The sequence below is a fragment of the Balearica regulorum genome, chromosome 5 (genome assembly GCF_011004875.1).
Source record: "Balearica regulorum gibbericeps isolate bBalReg1 chromosome 5, bBalReg1.pri, whole genome shotgun sequence".
Taxonomy (NCBI): Eukaryota; Metazoa; Chordata; class Aves; order Gruiformes; family Gruidae; genus Balearica; species Balearica regulorum.
In genome coordinates this window covers 59,111,147-59,138,203 of record NC_046188.1, presented here as the reverse complement: position 1 = coordinate 59,138,203, position 27,057 = coordinate 59,111,147, and the positions used below count along the sequence as shown (strand labels likewise).

The following is a 27,057-nucleotide window of genomic DNA, read 5'->3' as shown; positions in this document are numbered from 1 at the left end:
TATCTTTACTCATGAGGAAAGTGAACACATGATATTCCATTAAATATGAGAACAGAGCTCACTTGATGCTGTAAATGCAGGTGACACAGCTTTGCCATGTATTGGCAATTCATGAATTGTTCTATGATGCCAGTCTTATTTAATTATCCCAGTAACATTTTTTAAAGCTATATAAGGGTATGTTCTTCATCTGAGATTAAAATGAAGTGTTTGAAAGTTTGACCTTAACAGGAGTCTAAAGTTTGGAACGTGACTAGGCTACTAGAAGCAGTCTAATAATGAATTAACAATGCTAAAGCCGGCATCATTTAAAGACTTCCTTAGTATGTATCCGAGCAGTTCAGTGTCCAAGATTTCTCTCCCACCTCAAGTTCCTACCAATAGAAAGTGTAAAGAAATCTGAGATACTGCACTGGTTTTTCCTTCCAGCTTTGTATGTCTCCAGCACATGCGTGGTCTGATCCACGTTTAGATGCTCTAGCAAATAAAACTGGATGTCATACTGACTTGCATGTATCTACAGGAATTAGGAGGAGGAGAATAAGTCAAAACATCCCTATTTCCTCTTCCCTCACAGTGCCTTGAAGGCTGTGGGGTTTTGTTGTTTGGGTGTGTCCCTGTCCCCCCCCCGTGCCGTCATCCTCCCCATTACTGTGTTTTGATCATTGCTGTGGACTTCAAATATCATTGATTTGAAATCTACTTGAAACCTCATTGATTTGAAGAAAACCTTGTCCTATCAACCAAAAAAAATAGTCTACTTAGCTTATTTTTCTGGCAGCTGAAGCCAGAAGCTGTTGAGCAGCCAAAGGGTATTCAGCAGAATCCTAACTTACATTTACAGAATTCACCCATAAAACTCAGTTACTCTTTGTGTGTAACTTTATTAGCTGTCCAAAAAATGCATCAGTATACACACACACACATATATATGTATAGTTCTGTATGCAAACAGCATACACTGTTTGCTAAAATGAGGATCTTATTTCTAACAGCAATTTCTGGATGTTACCACTTAGCACACAAAGACTTGATTTAATACTTTTGAGTCAGCAGATACTTCTACTGACCTCAGCTGTGCTTCTTACCAATTACGCAGTTAGAATTTATACTAACAATGCTTGGAAGAGCACCATAGATACAATCTTTTAAAAAAATGTTGACTCACATCGTTTGGGAACTTAATGGTCAAATTGTATGTTGCTTTGCACTTTGAAAGAAATTTATCCTCTCTCCCTAACCCCTCTATCAACAAATTAGAGAATGATTTATGCCAGTAACTGAGCCCGTGCAACTGTATTTCTTCCATTACTGAAAATCTGCTCAATAAGATTACTGCAAAACCCCAAACATTTGTTTATAACAGTCTTACTACAAGATTGTAACATTCTTCTGTGCTGTCTTACGCATATATATATGTTAAAACACTGCAATCACAAAGTTGGTAAGATTAAATATATCACTCTGGAAAATGCACATAAGTCATAATTCACAAGTCTTCCATTTCCTGCCATTCACATTCTCTTCCTCTCTCTGCCCCCCTTGCAAAAAGAGGAAAAAGAAATTGTAAAAATCCCAAATCATAAAATGGCAGATTCACAACATTCACAAATATTTCCTGAGTCAAGGGAAAAACGGCCAACAAAATGACTTCATGCTTCATAAAGTTTTAATTTTTATGCTTGGACTGGAGAGCTGGTGATCCTACTGTGTCAAAGCGTATGCTGCTTGATGAGTCACTGACGTTTGGTTTTTAGCAGAGGATGAGAACGCTCAGTTCAGTTGTGCTCTTTTTGAAGTGTGAAATCCAATCCCCCTTTGGATATTATATTAGTGTGTTAAGATTAAGTTTAATAACTTTTTGTGAAAATCTCAAATGTTAAATTTGTTCTGAAAGTGACCCTTGACTGTCAATGCCCCAAAACACATTTTGTGGAAAAAAACCCCAATTTAAAAAATAATGTTTAGTGTATTACATCATTTTTCTAAATCTGCTGAAAAATTGATGGTATGATAGCATACAGAGATTTAATGCCCTATTTCCTTTCTGCTCCTGTGTTGCAGCACATGTTCTATATCATTAGAAATGGACTTGTATTTTTAATGTCCTTTTATACATTCAAGGTCCTCTCTAGACCACAATTTAAAGTTAAGGTGAGAACAGTTGTACAGGGGAAAGCATATTTCCATCTTCCTAATAACTCTGGCAGTAATTTCTCCTGTCTGGTTTATCCCGTGGCTCGTCCATTCACACACATCCTCAATATGAACTGATGTAGGTGCAAAAGCTTGTTTTGGGTTAAGGTCTCCTTTTCCTCTTTCCTCCTGTGCTGTGTCTACACAGTGGCCCCAAATCTCAGCTCACAGGATAGGGGGATACTGTCTTTAAAGCAGAGACTTTTCTTTGTCAGTAGAGATCGGTTAATTGATCTGACTTTCAAACAGTAGTAATACTAATTCAGCAATTAATTGAAAGTCTTTTCAATGTGTTTCCCCATATGCAATTTCAAGGAATTAATTGACTGTATTTTAATTAAATAAAACAAAAATCTGTGAATGTTAAATTTTGCTTTGGTGTTCTTCCACATACACTGTTCTGTATTATATAAAAACCATAATGACTGAGCTAGAACAGAGTATGAATTAACAACTTTAACTTAAGTTAATGTGAGTTTTGCCATTTGTTGTGCTTACATTACTTAGGTCTCTGCAGTCTCCTCACCTTAGATGAGGTGTGTACGGCTTCAGAGGGTGGAATCCATGGATCAAGTTTGCTGCCTTTGGGAAAATTCAGAAAGATTTAGTAAACTCTAAGCTCTGAAATTACTATTTGCATATGCATAGTTCTTGCTAAAGAGTTGTTGCTGTAATTCTTTAACATTCTTCAGTGCTACGGTTAACGTGTTGAAAGAAGTTACTTAAAGCTACTCATTATTGCCCCGTGGAATTTCAGCATTTATAGGGCAACTGGATATGCATTACCTTGGACTTCCCAGATCTTCTGGGGTGACTGATGGGCAACTCCAGAAATAGACTTTGGCCTATGGCTGCATAAGTTGGACGGAAGGCTGGAAAGCGTGGGTGCTAGGTTACAGAGATTTTTCAATGTGTTTAGGTGATAATGCATATAATAAGCACCTTCTGGAGTTTTCAAAGTGAGGTGCGTTAAATGGTAAACATCTAATAGATGCTGGTGGTGTAAATTTTGTGTAATGCTGGAAGGTGCAATGCAAGCTTCTTATTATCATATGTGAGTACTCTGAAGTGTCAGTAGTATTTAGGGGGTGAACAAGCTGACCTGTTACAGAGACTTGAAGTTATTCTATTTGATAAGTTTATAATCTTCAAATAATTTTCTATCTCTGGTCCTTTTATTTCTTTAGTTGATAGAATCTGTACTGTGCATTACTACAGTTTATTATGCTGTTTTGAATTTATTAAATTGAGATAATGGCTTTTGTGCTGGCATAATTATTCCAGTATAAGGTTAACTGCAGTTGTATGGTTCTGTGCATGCAGACAAGCATGAAGTAGATTTATTCACCTGTGGTTTTAGTTCAGTACAGCAGATTGTAGACACAATGCAGATTGGTCTTCTGGAGGCAGTCAGCTAAGTTTATTTTAACTTTCGTACATGTGTTAGAATTTATTGGATACATGCGTTTGTATAATCTGAAAAGTAAATAAAATGAATTGACGCTGAATGTTTTTTGGCCTTTGATTGTTAATAAACCAACTAAGAGTGTATTTGGCTGCAAATAAGACCAGCAGAGCCTAAGTCACATGGAGAGAAAGGGATCCATCCCAAATGAGCAATTGGCATGAGATTACTAAAGCAAACTTCAAATAATTTTTCTTAAAATCAGAAATCGTGCATGGTCTCTAAGTCTTGTTTGCTGAGCAAAGAACAAAGAAACAAAGCGCTTGCTGGACTTGGCACAATTTTGGTGCAAAATTTTGCATAGGGCAAACTGGTTTTGACAGTTATAATGAAATAACTAGAGTGAAAGTTTTGTAATGAGATGCTCTTTCTCTCTCAAGGATTGGATGTATTAATAAAAGTACAATTCTAATTTCACTTTCTGTTCACATTTGATTTTCTTCGAGTTTCAAATAATGCCTGCCAGCTTCCACCTTCAGAACGGTAAAGCTACATATAATGCTTTGTGTTTTCTAACTTTTCTATTAGTACCTCAGTTTAAATTGATTTTCCTCACTCTGACATAAAGATAAACCCAATTTTTCTCTGCTCAACGTTAATCAGAACTAAACACACTGACTTCAGTAGCGTATGCCCCTGGAGTGGAGATTTTTGTTGACTATATTGGTAGGTCATTTTCATCTTTAAAACTTTACTTCAGTTCCTAATGTAGATTTTGGCTGGATTGTTATTTTTAAATTAAATGTCAACATTTAGAAGCAGAGCTGACAAAATAATCTCATTGTTGTGGCAAGATGAGATTCATACAAGTTAAATAGGAAACCCAAAAGTTTGAGGGCTAGATCAGAGTAATGAGTATCTCTGTTGAATAAAAAAAGGTGGCAGCTGTCATTTTTCTTGGCTGCCACATCTGTTGCCTTTAAATGAGCCGTATTTTTTCACTGAAGTAGCACAAATCAGTCACCTTTTTCTACTAAAAGTTATAACATAATTTCTTCAGCTGAAATTGAGGCTTAGATTAAAAGATTTGTAGATGTGCTGATTTTTCCATGTGCAACATTTTAAATGCATCCACTGTCAGCCAAATGTGACTGACGGTAGAGATCTTGTACTTGCAGAAGCTTTTGTGAAAGTGGGTGGGTGGGAAGCAGAGAGAGAGTTTCATAGTCCACTGCCACATGAGGGAAAACTTGGAGAGTGAGATCAACCCTTATCAGACATCAGGTAATCCACAAATGTTTTTAACTTAGACATAAATCTACAGGAAATGAAGTTAATTCAGATAATTAAATAATACTGTGAAGCTATATCATTAAATAAGATACATTCAAATATGTTACAATAAGTGCTTGGAAGAATGTAAGTGGTAGCATTTTGGGTCAGAAAGAAAAGACATCTTGCATAGTATTTGGTCTCAGTGGATGCTTAGGAGTGAATGTGGAACTTCTGTGTGTTCAGACAGCAGAGGAACATGACATACATAATATCTCCATGAGTGGTCCCTCCTCTCCCTCTACAATCCAAGGACCAACTGAGCCAAATGTGACTGGTACATTTTTAGTAACCTCTGTGAATGTCATTAACTTGTCCAATCTTTTCATGACCCTGTGTGCATTTTTATTACTGCTGTTCTGTAGCAGAAGAGTTTCAGAAGCTAAATAACCATTGCATGAAGAGCAACCACCATTTGTTTGCTTTGAACATACTTCAGTTATAATCTTGATTATGGTGGTGGACGCAAAGGACTTTCGAACAGTTTTGCTATCAGTTTGATTGGTTGAGCTTTTGTGATGCAGTGTTACTACTTCTGTTTTGGCAAGCCAGCCCACAAAATAGCTCCACTGAAATTTCTTTCTTACACTCCTTTGATGCTAAGCACAGAAACTAAATGCTTACACTCTTCTGGGACTTACAAGATGTCATCTGAAACTCATAATTTTCAACTCTGAACATCATTTGTGATCTAAAGCAAACAAAATGCATTGGGCAGAAAATGTTGCAGGAATACTTCATATTTGCCTTTGTACCTGCTTAAGTTTTTTGCTGAGTAGTGCGAGTAGTGCATACTGAAGAAACGGGAGGCTGTGATGGAGTTTTGAAATGATATCAATCATATGTTAAGCCGAGCCTGTACACTCTCTATTGTATGCTTTCATGGATTCGCAGTGTTCGTTACATTCTCTTCAACATGTCCCTAGATAGACTGGCATGGGTACTGAACTGGAAGAGCTACGTGACTGCTTATGACTTGCTCCATTAGAACGTGTAAATCATTTTTGCACGGTACCCTATGTGAAGCATATGAAGAAAACATTTAATGTACACTTTCAGTTTTAAGAAAGTTTTTGCTCTTGATCTACACCAATTTGTTTCAGGAAAATATGCCATATTTTACTATTAAAATTATTCTTTGTTTAATACTTGAAATTTTTTTCTAATAGCATGGTTTCAAACTCCTCTTGTTGCAGTGTACTTGATAAAATGCTGCAAACCGTGCCGAGTAGTTCTTATGTGTTTTTATAAAGGTAGAGGGGTTTTTAAAGCAAAGGGACACCAATTTAAAGCTAAGCAGTGTCTCATTTAATATGTGTATCAAGCCCACAAGTATTCGATTTTAACTGCATCTATTAAAAATGTGTTAAACCTTTTTCTAGTCTGTGGATCTGGGACATCATGCCTGATCTGTTGGTGGGTAATGCCAGTTGTCAGTTACCTTCCTTATTAAAAAATGCTTGAATAATTAGGCTGAATTTGTCTAGCTTGGGCTTAATGCTGTGAACATCCCTTGGCTAAACTGAGGAACAAGTTGTTCTTGGAAAACAAGTAAACAAATAAATAGCAGAGTGATGATGAACAGTGCTGTTCACAGTTAATTTTTCTGAACTATTGGTTATCAGCCAGGGGATCGGTGCTGATTTTATTTTTTTTAATTCGGTCACGCAAACTTTTATTATTTTGTGAGATTATTTTTTTTCAAATGCTTGCACAAATGCATTTCTTAATTCAGCTACTTTTATTGGCCAAGTTCATAAACTATAAAGTGATACTGTTAGTTCAATTAGTTCGTTATTGTACATTCCAGTTTACCCTATCACTTTAGATCACAAATATGTTAAATAGATACTTCTCATGATACCATAGAATCATAGAATGGTTTGGGTTGGAAGGGACCTCAAAGATCATCTAGTTCCAACCCCCCTGCCATGGGCAGGGACACCCTCCACTACACCAGGTTGCCCAAAGCCTCATCCAACCTGGCCTTGAACAGTTCCAGGGACGGGGCCTCCACAACCTCTCTGGGCAACCTGTTCCAGTGCCTCACCACTCTAACAGTAAAGAATTTCTTTCTAACATCTAACCTAAATCGACCCTCCTTCAGCTGAAACCCATTACTCCTTGTCCTGCCGCTACACTCCCTGATAAACCGTGCATCACCATCTTTCCTGTAGGCCCCCTTCAGGTACTGGTAAGCCACAATTAGACCTCCCCGGAGCCGCCTTTTCTCCAGGCTGAACAATCCCAACTCTCTCAGCCTGTCCTCATAGGAGAGGTGCTCCAGCCCTCTGATCAGCTTCGTGGCCCTCCTCTGGACTCGCTCCAACAGCTCCATGTCTCTCCTGTACTGGGGCCCCCAGAGCTGGACGCAGTACTCCAGGTGGGGTCTCACAAGAGCTGAGTAGAGGGGCAGGATCACACCTCCCTTGACCTGTTGGTCACACCTCTTTTGATGCAGCCCAGGACACAGTTGGCTTTCTGGGCTGCAAGCGCACACTGCCGGCTCATGTTGAGCTTCTCATCAATCAGTACCCCCAAATCCTTCTTCTCAGGGCTGTGAAGGCAAACAATTGAAATATATGCACTCATGCTCTCTCTAGCTCTGTATTCTCATTTATGTAAGAACCTATGAAACTTATTACTATGTTACATCAGAAATTGTGTATGTGTATATATATAAAAAAGTGTAGATGTGGGTGTGTACATTTGTTAAAATACATGAAAAAAATTGAGTTTAAGACTATATTGGTCTGCTTTAAATGTACAGGGGATACAATTTTTTTGGCCGGTCTCTTAAAAGGTCACTTTACAGCTATACAAACAAGATGAGCAAATTGAAATTGCATCATATGTCCTTTAAAAGAAGTTTCACCATTTTCTGAATTTGTTTATTATATATTATTTATGCAGGGAAAGAGGGAGGAAAAAAGATGACACGTAAACAAATCAAACACCCTGTTGTAAAACCAGAGAAGACTTTTTTGTTTAAACTTCTGATACGTCTTCAACCATGTTCTAATCATGCAATAAATACATGCTTGTTTAATTGTATTTTAAAATTTTAAGAATGTAATTGTGTATCCAGTTTTAAAATTGGTCATCTTGATTTTTTTTTCCTATACTTGTTTTGATCTCCTGGGACCTAAGTGTTAATGTTCATTACTGTGATGTTGTCTATGTTTTTGTGACAGTTTGGAATATGAAAATATAAAATATATTTAAGAAATCTCTAAATTAACAGTTTGGCAATGCTGTTTCTCCAAGAGATGCAGTGGGGGCTAGAAGAAGAAAAGGTAGTCTTGAAAAAACCAATGACTCCTATGTATCTTCCGTGTTTCAGATGCCTAGACTGTCACAATCATATATATATATGTGAACAAGGAATCCTTGCACGGAAGATTTCTGCAAAGACAGTTTTTGTTAGCTAGGTGATTTTGCAGATGAAAAGTTCTGTAATGAACATAATCGTAATTGTAGTATTATCTGGTAGATTTTGTGGACACAGAGCTCTGTGAATTTGAGTCAGCCATAGTTTACAGATCTCTGCACTATATTCTCCTTACAACTTCAGACATCAAGTGAAGATGCAGAAGGAAAGAGGATTCTGGGTTTGGCAGGCAGGGAACAGGACCCTGATGGGCTTCAGCCAAACGAAAATATAATTCCAGGGAACCACATATTTTAAGCATGGTGAAATCATGAACGATCACAGATCATCATCCAATTCCTTTCATTAATACAATTAGATCAGTCTCTGTTACCTATTCCTTAGGCTACTGAGCAGTTTTTCAGAACTCTATTAATCTCATGTTCAAAACATTCATTCATTTCCAGTCTAAAGGCACAGATATTTCTGAATTAGATTTTAAAAGTGTATCACCTTTTAAACTAAAGGGATCTTTAAGCATCTGGAACACTGGTTTGCTCTTTAGTGGTACATTTTTCTCAATTCAGCTGTTTTCAAAGTCTACCTGTATGTAGAATTAAAAAGGGGGAAATACAAAAATTAATCTCAATATTTAATTTAAATTAAGAAAATTCTTAATCTGTTCTACTGTAGTATGAAGGACTGCTAGCCAACAGTCTAGATGAGAGATATCAGGGAAGCCCTGTAGCAATATATTAAACATTATCATCATCTTCCAACCAATATAAGTGCAAAGGGAAAATGATAAAAATCAACTAGATTTTTAAAAAATAAAATAACAGTATTATCTTCTTATTTAACAAATTTAAATTCATCTTTCAGTTAATGTATCGTTAGCAAGGTTTTCCTTAACACCCAATTATTCTTAATTTAGTTGTAAACTGAATGCTATTCTATAAAATAAAAATATGTTGCAAAAAAAACCCCACAACTCTTTTATTTTGTTAGCTTTGATTAGAGAATATTTTTTCCTTAGATGAGAAAAGGGATAAAGAAAGATGAAATGTGCATGTGTCTGAGCAGAAGCGTAACTAGAAAGAATTAAGTTTGTGGTTTTACCGCTTTGTATTTAGTATTGCTACAGAATGCTTGTGCTGTTAATACTTCACTTGAAAAGTAGGTTAAAAGTCATGTGTTTGAAATGATTATCTACTTAGTCTACTGACTCCTAATAATGTGCCTGTGTGCCTGTCAGAACGTTTAGCCGTGGAAGAAATACGGCTAGTCACATTACATTTTTCCGTAAATCTTTTATGAAGTAAGAGAGTGTTTTTATAGTGTAAATGATTTATCGATTCAATACTGTGCTGCTTTTGTGCCCTTACAGTTTTAAATTAAATCTAATTAAGAATTAATTCAAGACGTGATCTGAAGTTGAGTGGATTTTATGAAAATGGCCTTTAATAGAAACCTCCTCCCTGTCTATGCACCCTGAGTTTTCATTATCTTAGTACTATGTGAATCTAGAGAAGCTCTATTTTCCCTTGCCTTTAGAAATGTGGAATATGTTTTAATTTCATTTTTCCAAATGTCGTCAGGTCCACAGTTTGTCAGATAGCCAGTATGTGTTGCTTTTATGCCTAGAATTCGTAACTGCTCTTTAAAACAGTTGATAGAATAAATTTTTGTTGATTATATGTTTAGTGGTGTATGACCACTAAACTATAATTTAAAAATTCTTCTTGCATTTTTTGGGGGCAGGGGGAGGGAACTGTGATTAATGTAGAAGCTTTCCCTGTCAACATGATAATGGATGGAAATAAATGAACATGTGGGGGACCTGTGACTGCTGAGTTATAGTCTTCCTCTATTAATTCATGAATCACAATTTTAACCTAGAAATGAGATGCAAACTAGACCAACATGTACATTGCATATGTATTGGTTGCCACTTAGGTAAGAATTAATGTACAAAGCCAAGTATATGACTGTATGTGTGTATATATTGCTATGCTAATTGTTTTTACTTTGATATGAAAATATTATATGTATCTCTTAACTAAACCAGCTTGGTTAATATAAGCGTAAGTACTCTCTTTGTAAACTATTTTTACTTGAATACTGAATTGGTTTTTAGAAAGGAGACTGTCCTCGGGTCAGGGGGTTCCTGAGCTGCAGATTGCTGGAGACAGGAGAAGAATGCACTGGAGGAATGGCCTCACTAAGCTTGCCCTCTGTTCAGGGGGGCCGTGGGCACCAAGACTGCGTACTAAGCTACAGATGAACTTTTGTCTAACTCGGTTTAGCAATGCTTATACCTTCTTTCTTTTTTTTTTAATCTTGCTTAGACAAGGGATGGCATAGTGTAAGTGAATACCACTTAACTTTTATGTCCTGAAGAATGACAATGGTAGTTTTACAGGAACCCATATAAAAAATTACATGCCTTTTTTGTCTATATAGTAATGAAAATAGAACACCAAGGTGCATGTGCACACACACGTTCCTATGTATCTTATTCTTTAGGCGTGCATGTGTGACAAGTGCTTTAGCACAGGTTGACACAGAACTTGAGTATGGTTGAGCAGCTTCCAAGAGACACATGCCCATGTTCAGGTCAGAAGCCTGAAAGGCCAGGTGTGACTTTATGGGTGGAAGGGCAATGGGCAAAGGCTCTAATGTAGATACCTTCACCTGCGGGTCAGCTTAGGAAGTAGCACTCCATAACCCTACAGCTGTCAGTGCAGCTTCTAGCTGGTACGCAACTACTGGACCTTTTCAGAGTGACCTTTTCAATTTGGTGCTAGAACTGAGTAGAGCATTTATATAATAAAACACAGGTCTTGGTGTGGAGGCAAAAACGATGGAGTGGTTCACAGATGATGACTGCTGCCTGGCAGCTAATGTCTTCAGCTGCCACCATTTGGCTCCGATCAAGGCACGCAGGACTGTGCAGACAGGACTGTTATTACGTATTAGGTTTGTTAAAACAATTGCTTTTGAAGGAACCTGTTTAGTTTCCTACTAGAACAACAATATGCTCTAGGGCAGTGGTCTCCAAACTTTCTTCATCGTACACCCCTATCAATAAAATTCCCATATGAAGCTTGTTGTAAATAAACATTTTCATAATTAACAGCAGTTAAGTCAGCTTTTTAAGTACTTCTAATATAATTGTTTTAACTGTTTTTATTTGGATACATGTGCTTGCTTAAAGAAACCATACATTCTGAATTGAGATTGTGAAATAAAGCTCATGAATTTGCAGCATTCCTGGCATTTAAGAGCATTTCTATCCAATTTCTTCCATCTAATAGAAAAAGTGATGTTAGATTTTTTTTTCAATAAACTGAAATGATGACTAATGACATGACAGAAACAGAAAGCAGATATTTCATATTGTCATATGGAAAGGGGAAGTAATTTTTCTCGTATTCCTAATTAAGATAATATAGTGATTTTTGCTTAGAAGAATGCTTGGTCAACGGAACAAATATTTAGAAATTTGGTGGGTGGTGTGGGGGTGGAGAGAATTACATGCAAAAATTGGAAAGCGTCAACTTTGTCATGTGAAAACTTAATCAGATAATGAATTTGTCAAAGAATGTGTGGAATTTTAGAAATGAAAGTATTTAGTGATGTCTTTAGTTTTGGCCATGAGTAATAATAAAGTATTTGTGATTGAATAGTAAGTGCGGGCGAGGAGGTTTTAGCAACTTGCACAATATTGTGAACAACTGCACGTTTATCTCAAGTTTATCTTTATTGTACCTTCCTTTTTTTTTTTTAAATCAGAAACTTAGTGGTTCATAAGTTTGAGGGATTTTTTGAAAAATCTGAACTAGTTTTCTTGTGAAGAAATTCCTTTAGATTCCAAATTTACTGGTTGGGCTGAAGATGACTTTGTAGATGATTTTAGCTGTAACATTGAAGAAATTGAATTATGTCAATATGAATAGAACAACCAAACATTCTTTTGTGAAAAATTTTTTTTTTTCTGTATTTGAGTATGGCTGATTGTAAATCAGCTAACACTTTGATGTGAAAGGATCCCATTCTGTAACCCATTTCATTATCTAAAATGTGAAACAGGAAGCATTTAATGTGAAACATTGTCCTATTAAACTGCTGTCTCACAGAACTTTATTTTAGGTACATTGGTACATGACTTCCCAACTGAGTTTTAACAAGTTGAACTACATCTAGAAGCTTTTAGGTAGTTCAGGCAACCATTGGAATGTGCTCCTGTTATTTGACTTCATTACCAGTTTCAATTAATGCAGTCATTTTCTTTTTTGAAGTTCTGAGAAATGTTACTTTTTGTAAGAATTGCTAACATTTTAGTTTGAGGTTTCCTTCTGCTTATTGATTGAAGTGTTTCTGTTTTCAAGGGAACAAAAGAAATTGAAGGTGAAGAGGAGTCTGGTTTAATTCCGCCTGCAGAAGTATTTGCTCCTAAAAGTCTGGTGTTGGTGTCCAGACTAGATTATCCAGAAATTTTCAGGGTAAAGAACTTGCAATTGCCTTTTATAATATATGTCAGCAGACAAATCTGGTTTTAATGAGTAGCAGTGACAGCACTTTTGATTTAAAACATCTCAGAACTGATTTGGGAATTTAAAAGCAAAAGTAGGCTTAGATTGAACTAAATAAAATTCAATGTCTATGACAGTAAATAGCCCCTATAGGTTGAAGCAGAGTGCTTTTACCCTCCAAGCAGTTTTAAATCTACATAGGAGATGAAATAGAGATTTTTCTGGGCTCAATTTACTGTATAATGAAAGGAATTATTAGGACAAACCTAGATGTGCTCAGGTAAAAACAACACATTAACAATATCTGATTAAATATATAATGGTAAATTAATAGTGAAATCCTAGTTTTCCTCCATATGTAAGGCAAAATGTCAGAGCGTCTTCCAGATCAAATTAAGATTCATGACAGAGATTTAGGATCTTGGATTACTTTCAGCTGATGAAATATGGCTGATCTGAGATAAATGAAAAGCTTAAATTTGAATTAAGCTAATACATATTAAGAGAAACAAATATAGTTCAGTTTACAGATCAAGGGAGGAAATCATTCAGCAGTTAAGTTGTCATTAGACCTAAGGAATGACTGTACCGAGTAAGATTAAAAGTCCACGCAGCCCAGTATTTTGTCTCTGCTAGTGGCCTGTAGCGAATGCAAAGCAAAGTGTGTAAGAATAGGGCAGGCTGTAGAAAAAAATTCCAGAAAATATTTTCCTAATTCAGTGTGAATTATAGTTAAATGACATCCTGAACCAGAGGTGTCAGCTGTGTGGGTTTTTTCATATATTTTGTCCTGTTTCTCAATGCTCAGAATTTAGAACAACCCGTGGCAAGGAGTTTCACAGCTTAACTATGTGTTATATGAAAAGTTACTGTTGGAATTATTTCTAAGAAGAGAATTCCTAAAATATTTGCTGAATTATCGAAAGTACAGCAGTTAAAAGGCACCACAAGGATGCTGTGGAACGAAGTTATTTATTTACTTTTTTCCAAAGGCTTTTTACAACATGATGTTAAATCATCTTATGTTAAATTATTAACTCTATATGTGATTTCTCAATCAAAACTGGATCCATACAAAAAAATATGGAAATGCTGAAGTGTTAATACACTATTCATTTAAAAATATATTTATATTAAAATAATAAAATAATGTAAGTTAAATAACATAGAATTGTTGATCCTTGATGCTAGCCTTAAAAAGAGGCTCAAAAGCTCATTGATTTGTCAGTGTTCTACTCTGGAAACCAGTCATGTTGCATTCAAAGTGCAAATGGAGCCATGTTGACTTTACAATTTTTAAAAGTAACTTGTAGTAAAGCACTTTTTGTGTAATGAACAAAGCACAATATTAAACATTTAATTTCTTTTTAAAAGAGACTGTACCTACACCTGCCAGTGCATGCATCCCTTCTAAATAACCAAGCTAATTTTTTTAAGTGAATGATTGCTTCTATAGCAAATTACTTTGTCTTCAGTTGGGAAGTACTTTACAACATTAATAACTATTAAGACACACTTATTTTTAAAAAATTATATACATAGATCTTAAAGTAATTTGACATCTGCCTTCCCTGTATAGCAGTCTAATATATTTTATCTACCTTTCTAGGCTTGCCTTGGCCTGATCTATACTGTGTATGTGGACAGCCTGAACGTATCACTGGAGACTCTCATTGCAAATCTGTGTTCATGCCTTGTCCCTGCTTCTGGAGGGTCTCAGGTAAATGGGAAAAAAGGGTGTTTTTCCAGTTAATTTAATTTATGAAGAAAACAAAAAATAAATTCTTGAAATATTTTTGAAGAAAAAAAGATCATAGTTCAGCTGAGTGCTTTCCCTGCGGCCTGTGAGTGCTTTCCCTGTGGCCTGTCTTCTAAAGACAGCAAAAATTCCATTCCAGGATAAGGTCAAAGGGTTAATTTTGTCACTGAGTTGGCTTTTTAGAAGGCATAGTAACAAATCAAGCAGTTTGTATAAGTTTAGTTTTTAATAATTGTGTTCAGGAATATTTCTGCTTGCTACAGACTTTATTAAAGGCTTTTTTTCTTTGCCATTTTTTAACATGTCCTTCACTTTAGTTCACTTACCTGTGTCTTTTCCTTGATGTAGTTAGAGATTCCACTGGTCTTTTCTCTGGTAACTCAATTTTAAATTTCTATTTTCATAAAATTTAAAAAAAAAAAAAAAAAAAGCTAAAAAAGTAACTTGGACATGGTTTTCTCAGAGGTAATTAAATATTCCAGGTAGCCCATGTATTCAAAAATAAGAAAAAAGTTTTCCAGCAACTACACTTCTTTCTGCTTTTTATCTATGCTTTCTGTGAGCAGAAAGTTGGGTTGGTTTGTTGATTTACTTTAAATAAATTATTCCTATACAGTTGTGGGTTTCTGACAAGCCAGTTGGGTCTTACTTGCTTGGCTTTCACTTTCTGCTGTGACAGTACTGTGAAAATACAGTCCTTATTGTGAAATATACCTGGAAACAAAGTATGCAAATGGCAATATTTTGAAGTTGATTTCATACACGTTTTCTCACACTTCCCACCCACCCTACGGATTAACAACCTTCTTGAAATCCTACAAATCCCTAATTCTTTTCTGTTTTTCCCATAGCCCTGGCTGCTTTGGAATTTCTCTTAGTGCTGTAAGTGGCAAAATGTCCTCTCAGCTTAGTCAATCTCTACCTTACTGCTCTCCAGGCAACCATGTCTCTGTGTTTTTGAATCCCAAGCCTTTTGGTTTTGAAGGGGAGTAATTAGATTGTATCTCCCTATCAGAAACCCTTTTTTGCAGTGGTATGTAAACCTCATATTACAGGTTTTGGTGATCCACTTGAACTTCTGGCTCTTCTTCTATATATGCCTTCCCCCCCGCCCATCCATTAATACGGCTTTCTCCAGCGGCCATTTCCTCTGCTAGAAGACAGAGGAGGGTTCATGCTCCTCTGGCTATGCTCCCTTCTGCTTTTTCTCTTCAAATAAAATGTTCTTTCAGTTTGAACTTAAATTTCTAGTGACAAACTACCATTTTAATCAGAAATCAATTTCTTCTGTTTTCTTTCTTAAGCTTCATGCTTCCAGGGCTAAATCTGAATTATTTCTCTTAGAACGAGAACACTCTTCAGATGTTTATCTCCAGAACTCCTTGAGGAGCCTCCCAGGTTATTCATGTGTCAGGTGTTGAAGTAATTGGCTGTGAAATTAGTTATTGATCAGCACCCAGGTCTGCTGCTACCATGCTGGGGAAGGGCATCTCTGCTACAGCTCATTGCCTTGTTTGGTTTTACTGTGGAGCATTTTGGTTTCAAACATCTGCTGTACAGCAACTAGAGCTTGCTACCTTCATACATTCAACATCTTTGCTGTTGTACAGAGTGGAGTTGTACCACGCTCACTGCCTGTACAGAAACACCCCCCACCCCATGGTATTAGTGGTTAGAGGTAACTTCTTCAAATCACCTGCTGCTTGAATGTCATGTGGATTTACTCAGAGGAAAGCAGGATTGTTTTGCAGTTACAATGCTTTTTGGGTTGTGATATACCAGTGCATCTTTTCTCTCCCATTTCCTGCCTCCCTCAAGGGAGGTATGTTCTTGTGCTGGAAAGGTAACAAGTTTTAATTCTACTTCAATGTGCAGAGCAGCAACATAGGAGTAGCAGAAGTGTCCTCTTCAATACCCATATATCACATGCAGACAGTACATATCAAAGATGTATTTTTCTGATTTGAATAGGTTTTGAACTGTTTGGGGGTTTTTGTTTGTGGTTGTTGGGTTTTTTTCCTGGAAAGTTTTTTAATGTATTATTAAAAATATAATATTGAATGTCTTCAAAGCCATAAATACTTAACTAATTCAATGGAAACGCAAGGAAGGCAGTATCATGCTACACATCCAAGGAGATATATCATTGCCCTCAAACTGTATTTCAGATCTGTGTTGATCACTCAGTTATTCTTACTGGCTTTAAATTTCTATATACACAATAAATATTTTTTGCAGGATGATCACTTATCTGTATGACAACAGCTTGTTTATTCTATATAAATTAAATTTATGCTCGATTACAAAAAAATTTCTTTCTACAGAAATTGTTTTCTTTGGGAGCTGGAGACCGACAACTGATACAGACTCCTCTACATGATAGCCTTCCTGTTACAGGCACCAGTGTGGCTCTTCTCTTTCAGCAACTAGGTATGTCTAGGTCTGCTTTGAAAAAAATTCTTTTTTTAAATTACAGAATGAGGTATTTTCTGTTTTCATTCAGTTCAAATCATGTGTCAAGAAAGCTACACGGTAAATATTAATTTGTTTTGAATGAAAGAATGACTAATAGCGTTTTTATCCCCTAATTAGACATTCATGTAACTTTTTTGTACATCCTGCCTGTGGTAAGTTGTCTCCGATATTATCTAGTATCTGTAAGTGTACTGTGAGCAGAAGTGAGGCAGGCCTCTGTTTAATTACAAAAACATGAAAGTAAAAAGATTGCCTACCCCTTGGGTACTCTACAAATGCCAAAGAAAACCAAGGAGGTTAATAATAAAACTAGTGTAACTGAGAAGGTTAGTAGAAAAGATACCATGTACTGATATTGGTAACTGTGTGCAATTCGTATTATCCTGTTGTTATCTGTTATTTCCTATCTTTCAAGAAGGTGATCTAACAAAATCCTCATCAAATGCTTACTTTCTTGTTACAATTATAATGTTGTGTCACTGTTACCTGGGTACCTTAACACTAATCTTGTGTGTGTCATTACATTTTAATACACTCTTAGTCTTCTTTCTGTTGGTTTGTGAAGTGACTTTGAGGCACAAACTTGTAGCAGCCGTGAATAAGGGTGCAATCAATAATCTTTTCTGAACCTGTGAACCTCATGTTTAGTCTCAAGTAATCAAATGGCCTCATAATATATGTGATCATCCATTCTTCTCATAAGTCCACAATAAGAATGGATGCAAACAGGGAAAAGAACAGTGAAGAGGAGTAAGAGCTTATGTCACAGGAAGTGGTATCAGATATGATGAGCACAATGTCATCTACTACTGATAAGATTTAATTGTATCTTTCAAAAAAAAAATTATTCCAAAAGGAATATTATTCTTTTGTTAATAGCAGTTTTAATTAAAAAATGCAGCTAAGATGGTATATATGCTACTTATTCTCACCACAATCCCTGAGGTTTCACTTGGTTTATTATATCAAGATTCATCAAGATTACTCTGATCAGATTGCAGGTAATGTTTTAAACATGGATAGGCCCAACAGCTTTTCCTCTTTTCTGAAGGTAAGTACGGTATGATATACCATGTAGTATGGTATGTTTGTTCTATAAGTACAGTACGTGATACCTAAGTTGAGGCAGTTTATTTTGGGCCAATTGTAATGAAGGTTGCTATAAATTTACAGTTCTGAAAATGTCAAAGCAAGGCTTTTAAGCTAGTGCTTATATAGGTTAACTGCCATGTCTTCTGCCACTTGGCTTTTGTATCGCAAACTGGGATTGTAGTGTTTTGTCACAGGATCAGTCTGAGGAAGACAACGAAGGCAAATAATCTGAAAAGTCATTGTATGCATCAGATTTATAGAAGGAAACTATGTAAAGACAGAGTGGGAATGTAAATATGAAAGAGGAAACTGAGCATGATTGCAGAATGAGCTTTTTAAATTCCATTCATTATGCATAAAACTGAATTATAAAGCTTCCATATGAGAATTTAAAATTACTTTCACACACATAGGATTTAAGTTAATATTATTAACTGTGTTTTATTGATGGGTAAACATATACAGATGGATGTCATGTAACTTCCTAAAGATACTATAGCAGAGCACTGAAAAGTTTGGAGTGTAACCAGGACTCCTAGATTGTTGTGCTAGCAATCAATGATCCTTTACCTTTATATTTTGAAATTGTGTAATTCCTCATTAGCTCATATACACTTTCCAGTATCTCTACCCCTGATTTACTCTTTGTCTACCATCTCATCTTTCTTTTCCCATTCTCCATTAGCCTTCTTGCTGTAAACAGTCTGGTTTCTATGGTTTTGCAGCTCTTCTGCCTTCTTTTCTTCTAGAGCTGCAGTAAATGTTTGGAGGTCCAGTTTTCTTGCTTTTTAGTGGCTTGTAGGAAGTACAAGAGTTAGTAAGCCCATGCTTACCAGGTGCCCTCTCCAGTTATGGTGCACAGAAGGATATGAAAATGAGCAGCAAGAGAGGGAGAGGAAAGGAGATAATGAAGGAAAACTTGCTCATTGTCACAATTCTGGTTAGTGACACTTGGACTGGCCTGAAAAAGAGAGAGATTGAAGAAAATATGTGATTATAACACTTGGTAAATCTTCACAAAGGGAAGCTATAGGGTTACATCCTGTTTCCCTGAAGAGATCATACAAGTTTGTAGAAAAACGAATTGTGTCAATACCTCTTCTTTTCTGTCGTGGCATAATTTTCTCTTTTACAAGACTATCAAAACTATTAGGAAGAGCTTGTCTAATGGTCTTGTGTAGGTCCTTTTCCTGTCTCTCTCCTGTTCTTTGGTGCGATGAGGACAGTAGTTGTTGCTTGGGAACAGGCCTGAAATTAGTTAAGGAATAGGCAAATAAGTTGGCAGGTAGATTGTTTGGATTTTGGTTTTTTGTTTGTTTTGTTTTGTTTTTAAACAGCTACTTGAACCCTTTGCAAAAGAGACTTACTTTTTCCACGTCCTATTTCTGACCACTGCTTATTTTTTCTTTCCTTTTTTTTTTTTTCTTTTTGCAAATGTCCCTCGGTTCCCAGCTGATAGCCCTTTCAAAGTTTTTGTGTCTAAGTATTTGGGGATATAGCACAATGGTAGAATCACTGTGTATCTCTAAGGACATAAATTAAAAAATATTTGTGTTTTTATAATGCACATCACTTTACGGAATAGCACATGGTTTTTTTCACATGTAGGTGGTGGACTGTCATTGTCTTCTTAAGGCTGAGGTTTGTTAATGCTAAGTTTCTGTTTGAATTACTAAAAAAGAGTTGTTAATACAGCTACATATGTCTGTTTGCAGTGGTTGTTGAATATAAAAGAAGGACCTGGAAATATGAACAGACTGTTTTAAATAAATTCTCATTTATTCTCACTTTTCATGTAGTCTTGTAAAAAGTTAAAGGCAGTGAGTCCAGAAGGATATGGTAGAACCTATTAGCTCATCCCTTTGAAAAAGTTTATTTTTCTAAGATAAGGCCTAGTCCTTTCCTCTGGAGATCATAGTTGAGCTTGTTAGAAAGGGGTTTTTGTGCTTTCTGTAATGGTATTCACACTTGCTCTGTTTCTCTTGTTCCATTTGAACAGGACCTTAATGTGTGTTTGTCTCTACCAACCTGGGCAAAAGCATTCTGCTTCTGTTGTCAAGTGTGGTGTTTGATGGTTACTTTAATGAAAGCTGTTCTACCATCAAATGCTTGTGTTTAGGACACAAATATTGACTAGGCTGTTTGTCAAGTAACGACATGTTCAGTTATTTCTCTTCTGGTACAAGTCACTTAATCCTATTTAAATTATTAATAGAAAAAATGAAGAGTAGCTAGAAAAATATTTGTGAACTGTATAAATCACCTTTTTAAAAATAGCTCCTTCTTTGAAGATGGGCAGCAAGACAAAATTTACCACTATGAATAGATACAAAAGTAATTTCAACATTTATTTTGAGAAATATTGTGCAATAGTAGTCTCATCATGCTTTTTCTGCTTGGCAGGATAATACTGTGTCAGCGGATGACCCTCCCTGTATTACCAAGTTTGCAGCATATCTGGAAATAGTCCTTATTTTTACTTAGGCGTCAAACTACAGTTGGGAAAAACATCCCCAAAGGTTTAAAGTTTAATAATAAGGAACATGAGTGTTTGACATTTTAAATCATACATTCTTTTTTTTATTTAAAAAAAAATTAATATATGGGAATAATGTGACAAAAGCCAGGCCTGTAGTTGGATCACTACACCTAAAAATTATTTCATCAACAAGGATTAGCTGGAAAACCAGTAATAATAAAGTTACTTTTAAAAATGATCTGTGGTAGCTAGAAGACTTTCAATACTCTTCTGTTACTCATTGTCTGTTAGTAAGATGGTAGGTATCTGTAAAAGCTTCAAAACACAGTAGCCTTTTTCAGGCTCAAAGGAGATTTTGGTTATATTTCTCTTCTTTTGTCTCATTTTATTAACAATGCATTCCTATGTTTCTGCCTTAAGCTCTTGTAATTTCTTCAAACTCCAACCCTACTTGCCTTCTGCATTCTGCTGGCAGTATGATTATTCAGCACTGCCATATTCAGTCATTTATATCCAAGACATACACCTCCATCTCCCCAGCGGGCAGTTTTTTCTGAAGAACATAAGACACAGAATTATATTAGGGACCTGAGCAGCAAAACAAGAACCTAGGATTTAACCAGCCCCTTTAATTTTTGCATGTTTCAAGGACTGGTAGCTTGAATCCCACTACTAAGCTGAGCAGAACAATTATGATAATTTGTTTCCCTGAAGAATTAATGTTTTCCCCTACTTTCCAAACATTTAATTGAAGACAAAAGTGTTTTCCTTCCTTTCCTTCTTGTTTAGTCTCTTATCTGAGCTGTTTTCCTATTCCCTTCTTTCCTCTGTTCCATTTCATTTGTCTGTGCTGTTTTTTCTCCTCATGTCTTTAATTCACAACTCAAATATTTTCAGTAGAACTCAGACTGACTTTCAGTCTTACAAAGAAAGTAATTTTTTAAGTGGCAAAAATGAAACTTTGAAGTAAATTCTACTGTGAATCTTCCAGTTGAAGACACAAGCAGAGGTGCTTTTGAATTCAAGGCTGTGTAGAGTAGAGATTAAATAGATGGAACAGGATGAAAATGAATGGTAATGCTGGGTTGAGCCAGGCTGCTTGGCAAGCTTGTCTTTCATTTGTCCAACCTATGACATCATTTATATGAAAGTGTTAAACATCATATTTCCTTCATTATTGTTTCAGTCTTTTTACATATCTTAAAATATTTTGACTCTAGAAATTGTGCATATATGAAGTCTCTAAAACAAGTATTTTAAAACTGAAATATTTGAAGACTGCAGTGTCATTAAATATCAGTAATTCCAGATGTCAGAAATGACCAGTTGATTAAACTTATAAAGATTGTTACAGTTGCACAAATTATAAATACTAGGGCAGATGTGTGTGATGATAGCAGAGTTGATAAGCAGAGAAGTATTTCAGTACAAGCTGTTTAAAATATTACTAGTACTGGTAACATGGGATTTTTAAAAATTTTTTTTAATATGGCTATTCAAATACAAAATGCAACACTGTGACTTGAGACTGAGAAGTTAGGAGTATTATCTGTTCATTCTCCCTACTTGCATGTTCCTACCTTTGTTTTGCACCACAGCAGATACTTATCTGATACCGCAGAGCTGCTGATACATAAACAAACAAACAATGCTAAGCAAGCAAATAGAAGTGCATATTTTTCCGCATGTTTACATGGTGGGACACTGACAATGATGATTGGTTTAAACACTCATGAAGCTGAAACCCATTACTATTACACAGTGATAAATCCATTTGTAATGAAATGATGGGGTTATATGTTCACTATGATACCTGCTTATCATTTTTTGGGTGGACTATCAAAATGTACAGAAGTAAAAGAAATGCTGTATTTTCTCATTTTTCAGTCATTGGATTTGCTACAAATTAATGAACAAGAAGTTTATTTTAAAAAAGGTTTTGCTTTGATAATTAGTATACTAAATTGTTTTTTTGTGTTCAAAAATTTGTTTGGGGGAAGATCTTAATTACAACAGCATTATTTTTTAATGAAGGTACGACACCATCTCTATTTGGAAGTAGATACTTGTGTGTGCAGAGGGATTTTAAACTGACAGACTTGCACTTTACAATTTTGGTTCACTCGTTAAAACCCGCATTTTTTTTCTTATGGTTCTGTAGTTGTGCCAATAGCATTCAGCATACATTTTACTCTCAGCAGACTTGAAATCTCTGCTTAGGCTGATAGTTCAGCAGGCTCTGTCCTTGGTTCTTATAAGTATTTCCTTTGAAACCTGATGTCAGGGCCCTGAGCACACCAACAGCCCCCCAAACCCCTCCTGCGGGCTTGAGCTGCCCTTGCTCAAGGTCAGCATTGATGTAGCACAGCTGTGCAACCTTGGTTCAGACTGTTGAGGAAAGAGCTGTGTGAAAGCTGTGGGAAGGAGTGGCTTGTTGACCTCTTTGCTTGGATGCTGCGCTTAAGCTCAGGCCATGCCTTTGGTCCTTGCCTGAGCCATGTTGCAGTGATGGCAACATGCCTCTCTGACCCAGATCCTCACCCATGGACTGGACATCCTTGCTTTATCTCAGGTCTCCTTCATGACCATGGTCTTGACTGGTGATCAGTGCGACTGATCTGGCTGCCAGTGCTGGACCTGATCCTGATCCTGCCGTGCTGAATTGACTTCCTGGCTTGACCTCAGACCTTGCTCATCACTATGGGCTTGGCTGGCTATCTCGAGTTTTGGCTGCTCTCGGCCAACCTACCCAACTCATCTTTCTCCAGGTACTGAGGGACTCCACCACTTGTTGGTAAGGGCACTGCTCCTTCCCACCTTGTTTCCATACTTGGCACCTGCCTTGCCTTCTGTTACGGACCAGTGTGCCATTGTTGGTCCCTGGCAGCTGCTGGTTCTTCAGTTTTCACTGTTTACCTTCTAAAAGTCTTGAGAAAGTTGATATTTGGGTATTAGTTCTTCACAATAAGTCTTGATCCCTTTGATAGTAAAAATCAAGCTGTGCAAGTCTTACAAGAAATGTAGTCATGCACCCCTGCCTGCCTGGTATGGTTTGATCCTGAGGAAGATGTCTTTCTTGATCTTGAAATATGCACACTGGTCAGATTTTCAACATTCTGCAATAAAACTGACTTTGTCTGTTAACAACCTTTCCAACATTTTATTGCTTCCCAACACACTACCTCAGAACTTATGATGTGAGCTACTGGAGCATGATTGTTTATGTATCACAAAGATAAACATCCCACAGTTCAGCAACTGTTGACCTATGGAGAATGCAGAGAAATGATCTGGTGAAGATCATCTGTAATTTTCTGTTTCAGTTCTAAGTACAAAGAAGTCACTGTGCTGAGTCAGACTTCAACACCACTAGACATCAGAAAAATTCAAGTGTGATGTATTTTGCTTTCCTGAAGAAAAGGAAGATCTTGTAGTCTGCTGACTGTCACAATTTAGGGTGCAAATTAGTAGACACATACATACCAAAAACGTGCAATATTAGCAATGCTGTCAAAGGTGAGTGATTTACAAGATTATTAAGGTTAAACTGCATCCTTTGTAGGGGAGAGGCTGAAAAGTTTAGTTAATTGTCACATGTAGTTTAAGCGCAAGAGAATCTGAATGCTTGGGAAAAGCGCGCTGCCTTGGGTTTGCGTGGCAAGGTTTTGGTAGCGGGGGGGTGCTACAGGGGTGGCTTCTGTGAGAAGCTGCTAGAAGCTTCCCCTGTGTCTGATAGAGCCAATGCCAGCCGGCTCCAAGACGGACCCGCCGCTGGCCAAGGCCAAGCCAATCAGCGCCTCTGTGACAACATATTTAAGAAGGACAAAAAACCCAGTTAGAGAGCACTTTTGCAGCCAGAGAGAGGAGGGAGAAGATGTAAGAACATCTGCAGACACCAAGGTCAGTGCAGAAGGAGGGGCAGGAGGTGCTCCAGGCACCAGAGCAGAGATCCCCCTGCAGCCCATGGTGAAGACCATGGTGAAGCAGGCTGTCCCCCTGCAGCCCATGGAGGAAGGATGAGGGGGTGTAGAGATTCCACCTGCAGCCCATGGAGGACCCCACGCTGGAGCAGGGGGAGGCACCTGAAGGAGGCTGTGGCCCCGTGGGAAGCCTACACTGGAGCAAGCTCCTGGCAGGACCTGTGGATCCATGGAGAGAGGAGCCCACGCCAGGGCAGGTTTGCTGACAGGACTTGTGACCCCGTGGGGGACCCATGCTGGAGCAGTTTGCTCCTGAAGGTCTGCACCTCGTGGGACTCACGTTGGAGAAGCTTGTGAAGGAGTGTAGCCCATGGGAAGGACTCACATTGGAGAAGGTCGTGAAGGACTGTTTCCCGTGAGAGGGACTCCATATTGGAGCAAGGAAACGATGAGAGGAGTCCTTCCCCTGAGGATGAAGAAGCGGCAGAAACGCCGCGTGATGAACTGACCGTAACCCCCATTCCCTGTCCCCCTGTGCCGCTGAAGGAGGGCGGAGGTTGAAGCCGGGAGTGAAGTTGAGCCCGGGAAGATGGGAGGGGTGGGGGGAGGTGTTTTAAGATTTGATTTTATTTCTCATTCCTCTACTCTGTCTTGCTTAGTAATAAATTAGATGAATTCCCCCTTTGCTCGTGATGATAATTAGCGAATGATCTCTCTCTGTCCTTATCTGGACCCATAAGCTTTTCGTTGTACTTTTTCTCCCCTGTCTAGTGAATGAGGGGAGTGATAGAGCGGCTCTGGTGGGCACCTGGCCCCCAGCCAGGGTCAACCCACCACACACGCACTTGTGCAAGATCATAAGACACTGTGCCAAGTGCCCTCCATCATAAGTCCTTAAGTTATTTTCTTCTTTTTTGATAAGGGAGGGCTTAAATACCAGCATGGAGATTTTCTAGAATAAGTGGATCCAAACACCATTTTGCATTTCTTATAGTCAACAGGAAGCAGGGTGCAGGTACTTTGCCTTTCCCAAATTGTGCTTCTTATGCTTGTGGATACTTGAATACATTTTCAGTTTCAGAAGAGAGTAGAGTTCAGCATAAAATTAACTCAGTGCTGACTTGACTGTAAGTCAAAGGATACATGTTGGCTAGTGACATGATATTTGAATGACACTTGCTTCTAGTTTGTTTTTCCAACAAAATAGGTGTACTTGGTCCATAGTTAAGCACTGGGATAATTATTCATAAAAAAACATTAGGTAAGTGACAGATCATAATGTGAATTCAGCTGCTAATTACTTCTGTTGGTATTGTTAATAACTTAAAATAAATTTTACCTTTTTTTCTTTTTAAGAATGATCAAACCCAGAAATTTCCTCTGTTAGCCCAGTATACAGCTAGGTTGGGCGTTTATGGTGCGTAAACTTACAGCAGTAACACTTGGCAGTCCTGGTTGGAGCCAGGTTATCTGCACTAGTTTGCACATAGGGAAAGTAAAGCTGGTTGACTTGAATCATCTGGCAATGCTCCTTCACAGAGGGATTGGGTGCCTGAATTCCTTGGCTCTTACCATTATGGAGGAGCTTGGATAGAACTGTAAATAATTCAGGTTGGAAAGGATCTCTGAAAGTCAGAAGGTCCTATCCCATACTCTAAGTAGGCCGACTTCAGAGTTAGATCAGGTTGGTCATGTAGACACAGATTGTGGAACAACTGATGCATAGTAATGTTTGGGCGTTGGAGTATTTCTTCAGGCTGTGGGCAAAAATATGCGAGAAGCTCTTAGCTTAATGTCTGTAAATGTAATATTTTGCCACATAGCTTAATCTTTAACAGCCCATTTTGATATATAGCTCAGCCCATTCTTGTTCAGCTCTCTCAAAAGACCCCAGAGGGTACAGAAATTTTTCACCCTAATGTTTTGCTGAACAGGGATATCCATGGCTACCTATTAAAATTCTCTTTGACTTTATGTAGTGACAGCTATTGTTTTACAGATTTGCACTCTCATCTGATATACCTGAAATAATTCCTAAAGCAGATGGATCTTGTATGGAACCCTGTCAGGAAAGCAATAGGAAGTAGATCCAGAACTTACTACTTTTGTGATTAGGATTTTTTTAGGTAATATTTGACATTTTATACTTAAAAACAACCCCAACAATGACTCTTTGTAATAGCATCGTCATTTTCATATAACTTTCCTATACATTTTATAAGATTATATAACATTAAAATATAATTAATTTTACCAGGATTATTAGAAACTACCTATGCAATCAAAAAGGGAAAAACTGAGTCATGATGTTCATCAAATTAGCTAACTTTTGTGTTAGCTAATTTTTAAACTGACAACACTTTAGGACATGCTATGCTTTACATTTTTATTCTGAATGAAAGTAGCTCTACTGTGTAAAAAGTGTAGCTTTCTCTGCAAAACATAAATCCAAAAAATCACCCAAAATCTGAAGGAAATATTTACATTGTTGGTC

General features: G+C 37.2%; 1 protein-coding gene across 8 annotated transcripts in view; it reads left to right on the top strand.

Moving 5' to 3' along the window:
- SBF2 (SET binding factor 2) overlaps positions 1-27,057 on the top strand; it is a 266,637-nt gene that overhangs the window by 112,130 nt on the left and 127,450 nt on the right. For all 8 annotated transcript variants that reach the window (XM_075755159.1, XM_075755155.1, XM_075755156.1 and 5 more), the window contains exons 4-6: positions 12,695-12,808; positions 14,448-14,558; positions 16,922-17,027. In XM_075755159.1, coding sequence (XP_075611274.1) covers positions 12,695-12,808; positions 14,448-14,558; positions 16,922-17,027 — 331 coding nt within the window. The remainder of the gene's footprint in view (positions 1-12,694; positions 12,809-14,447; positions 14,559-16,921; positions 17,028-27,057) is intronic.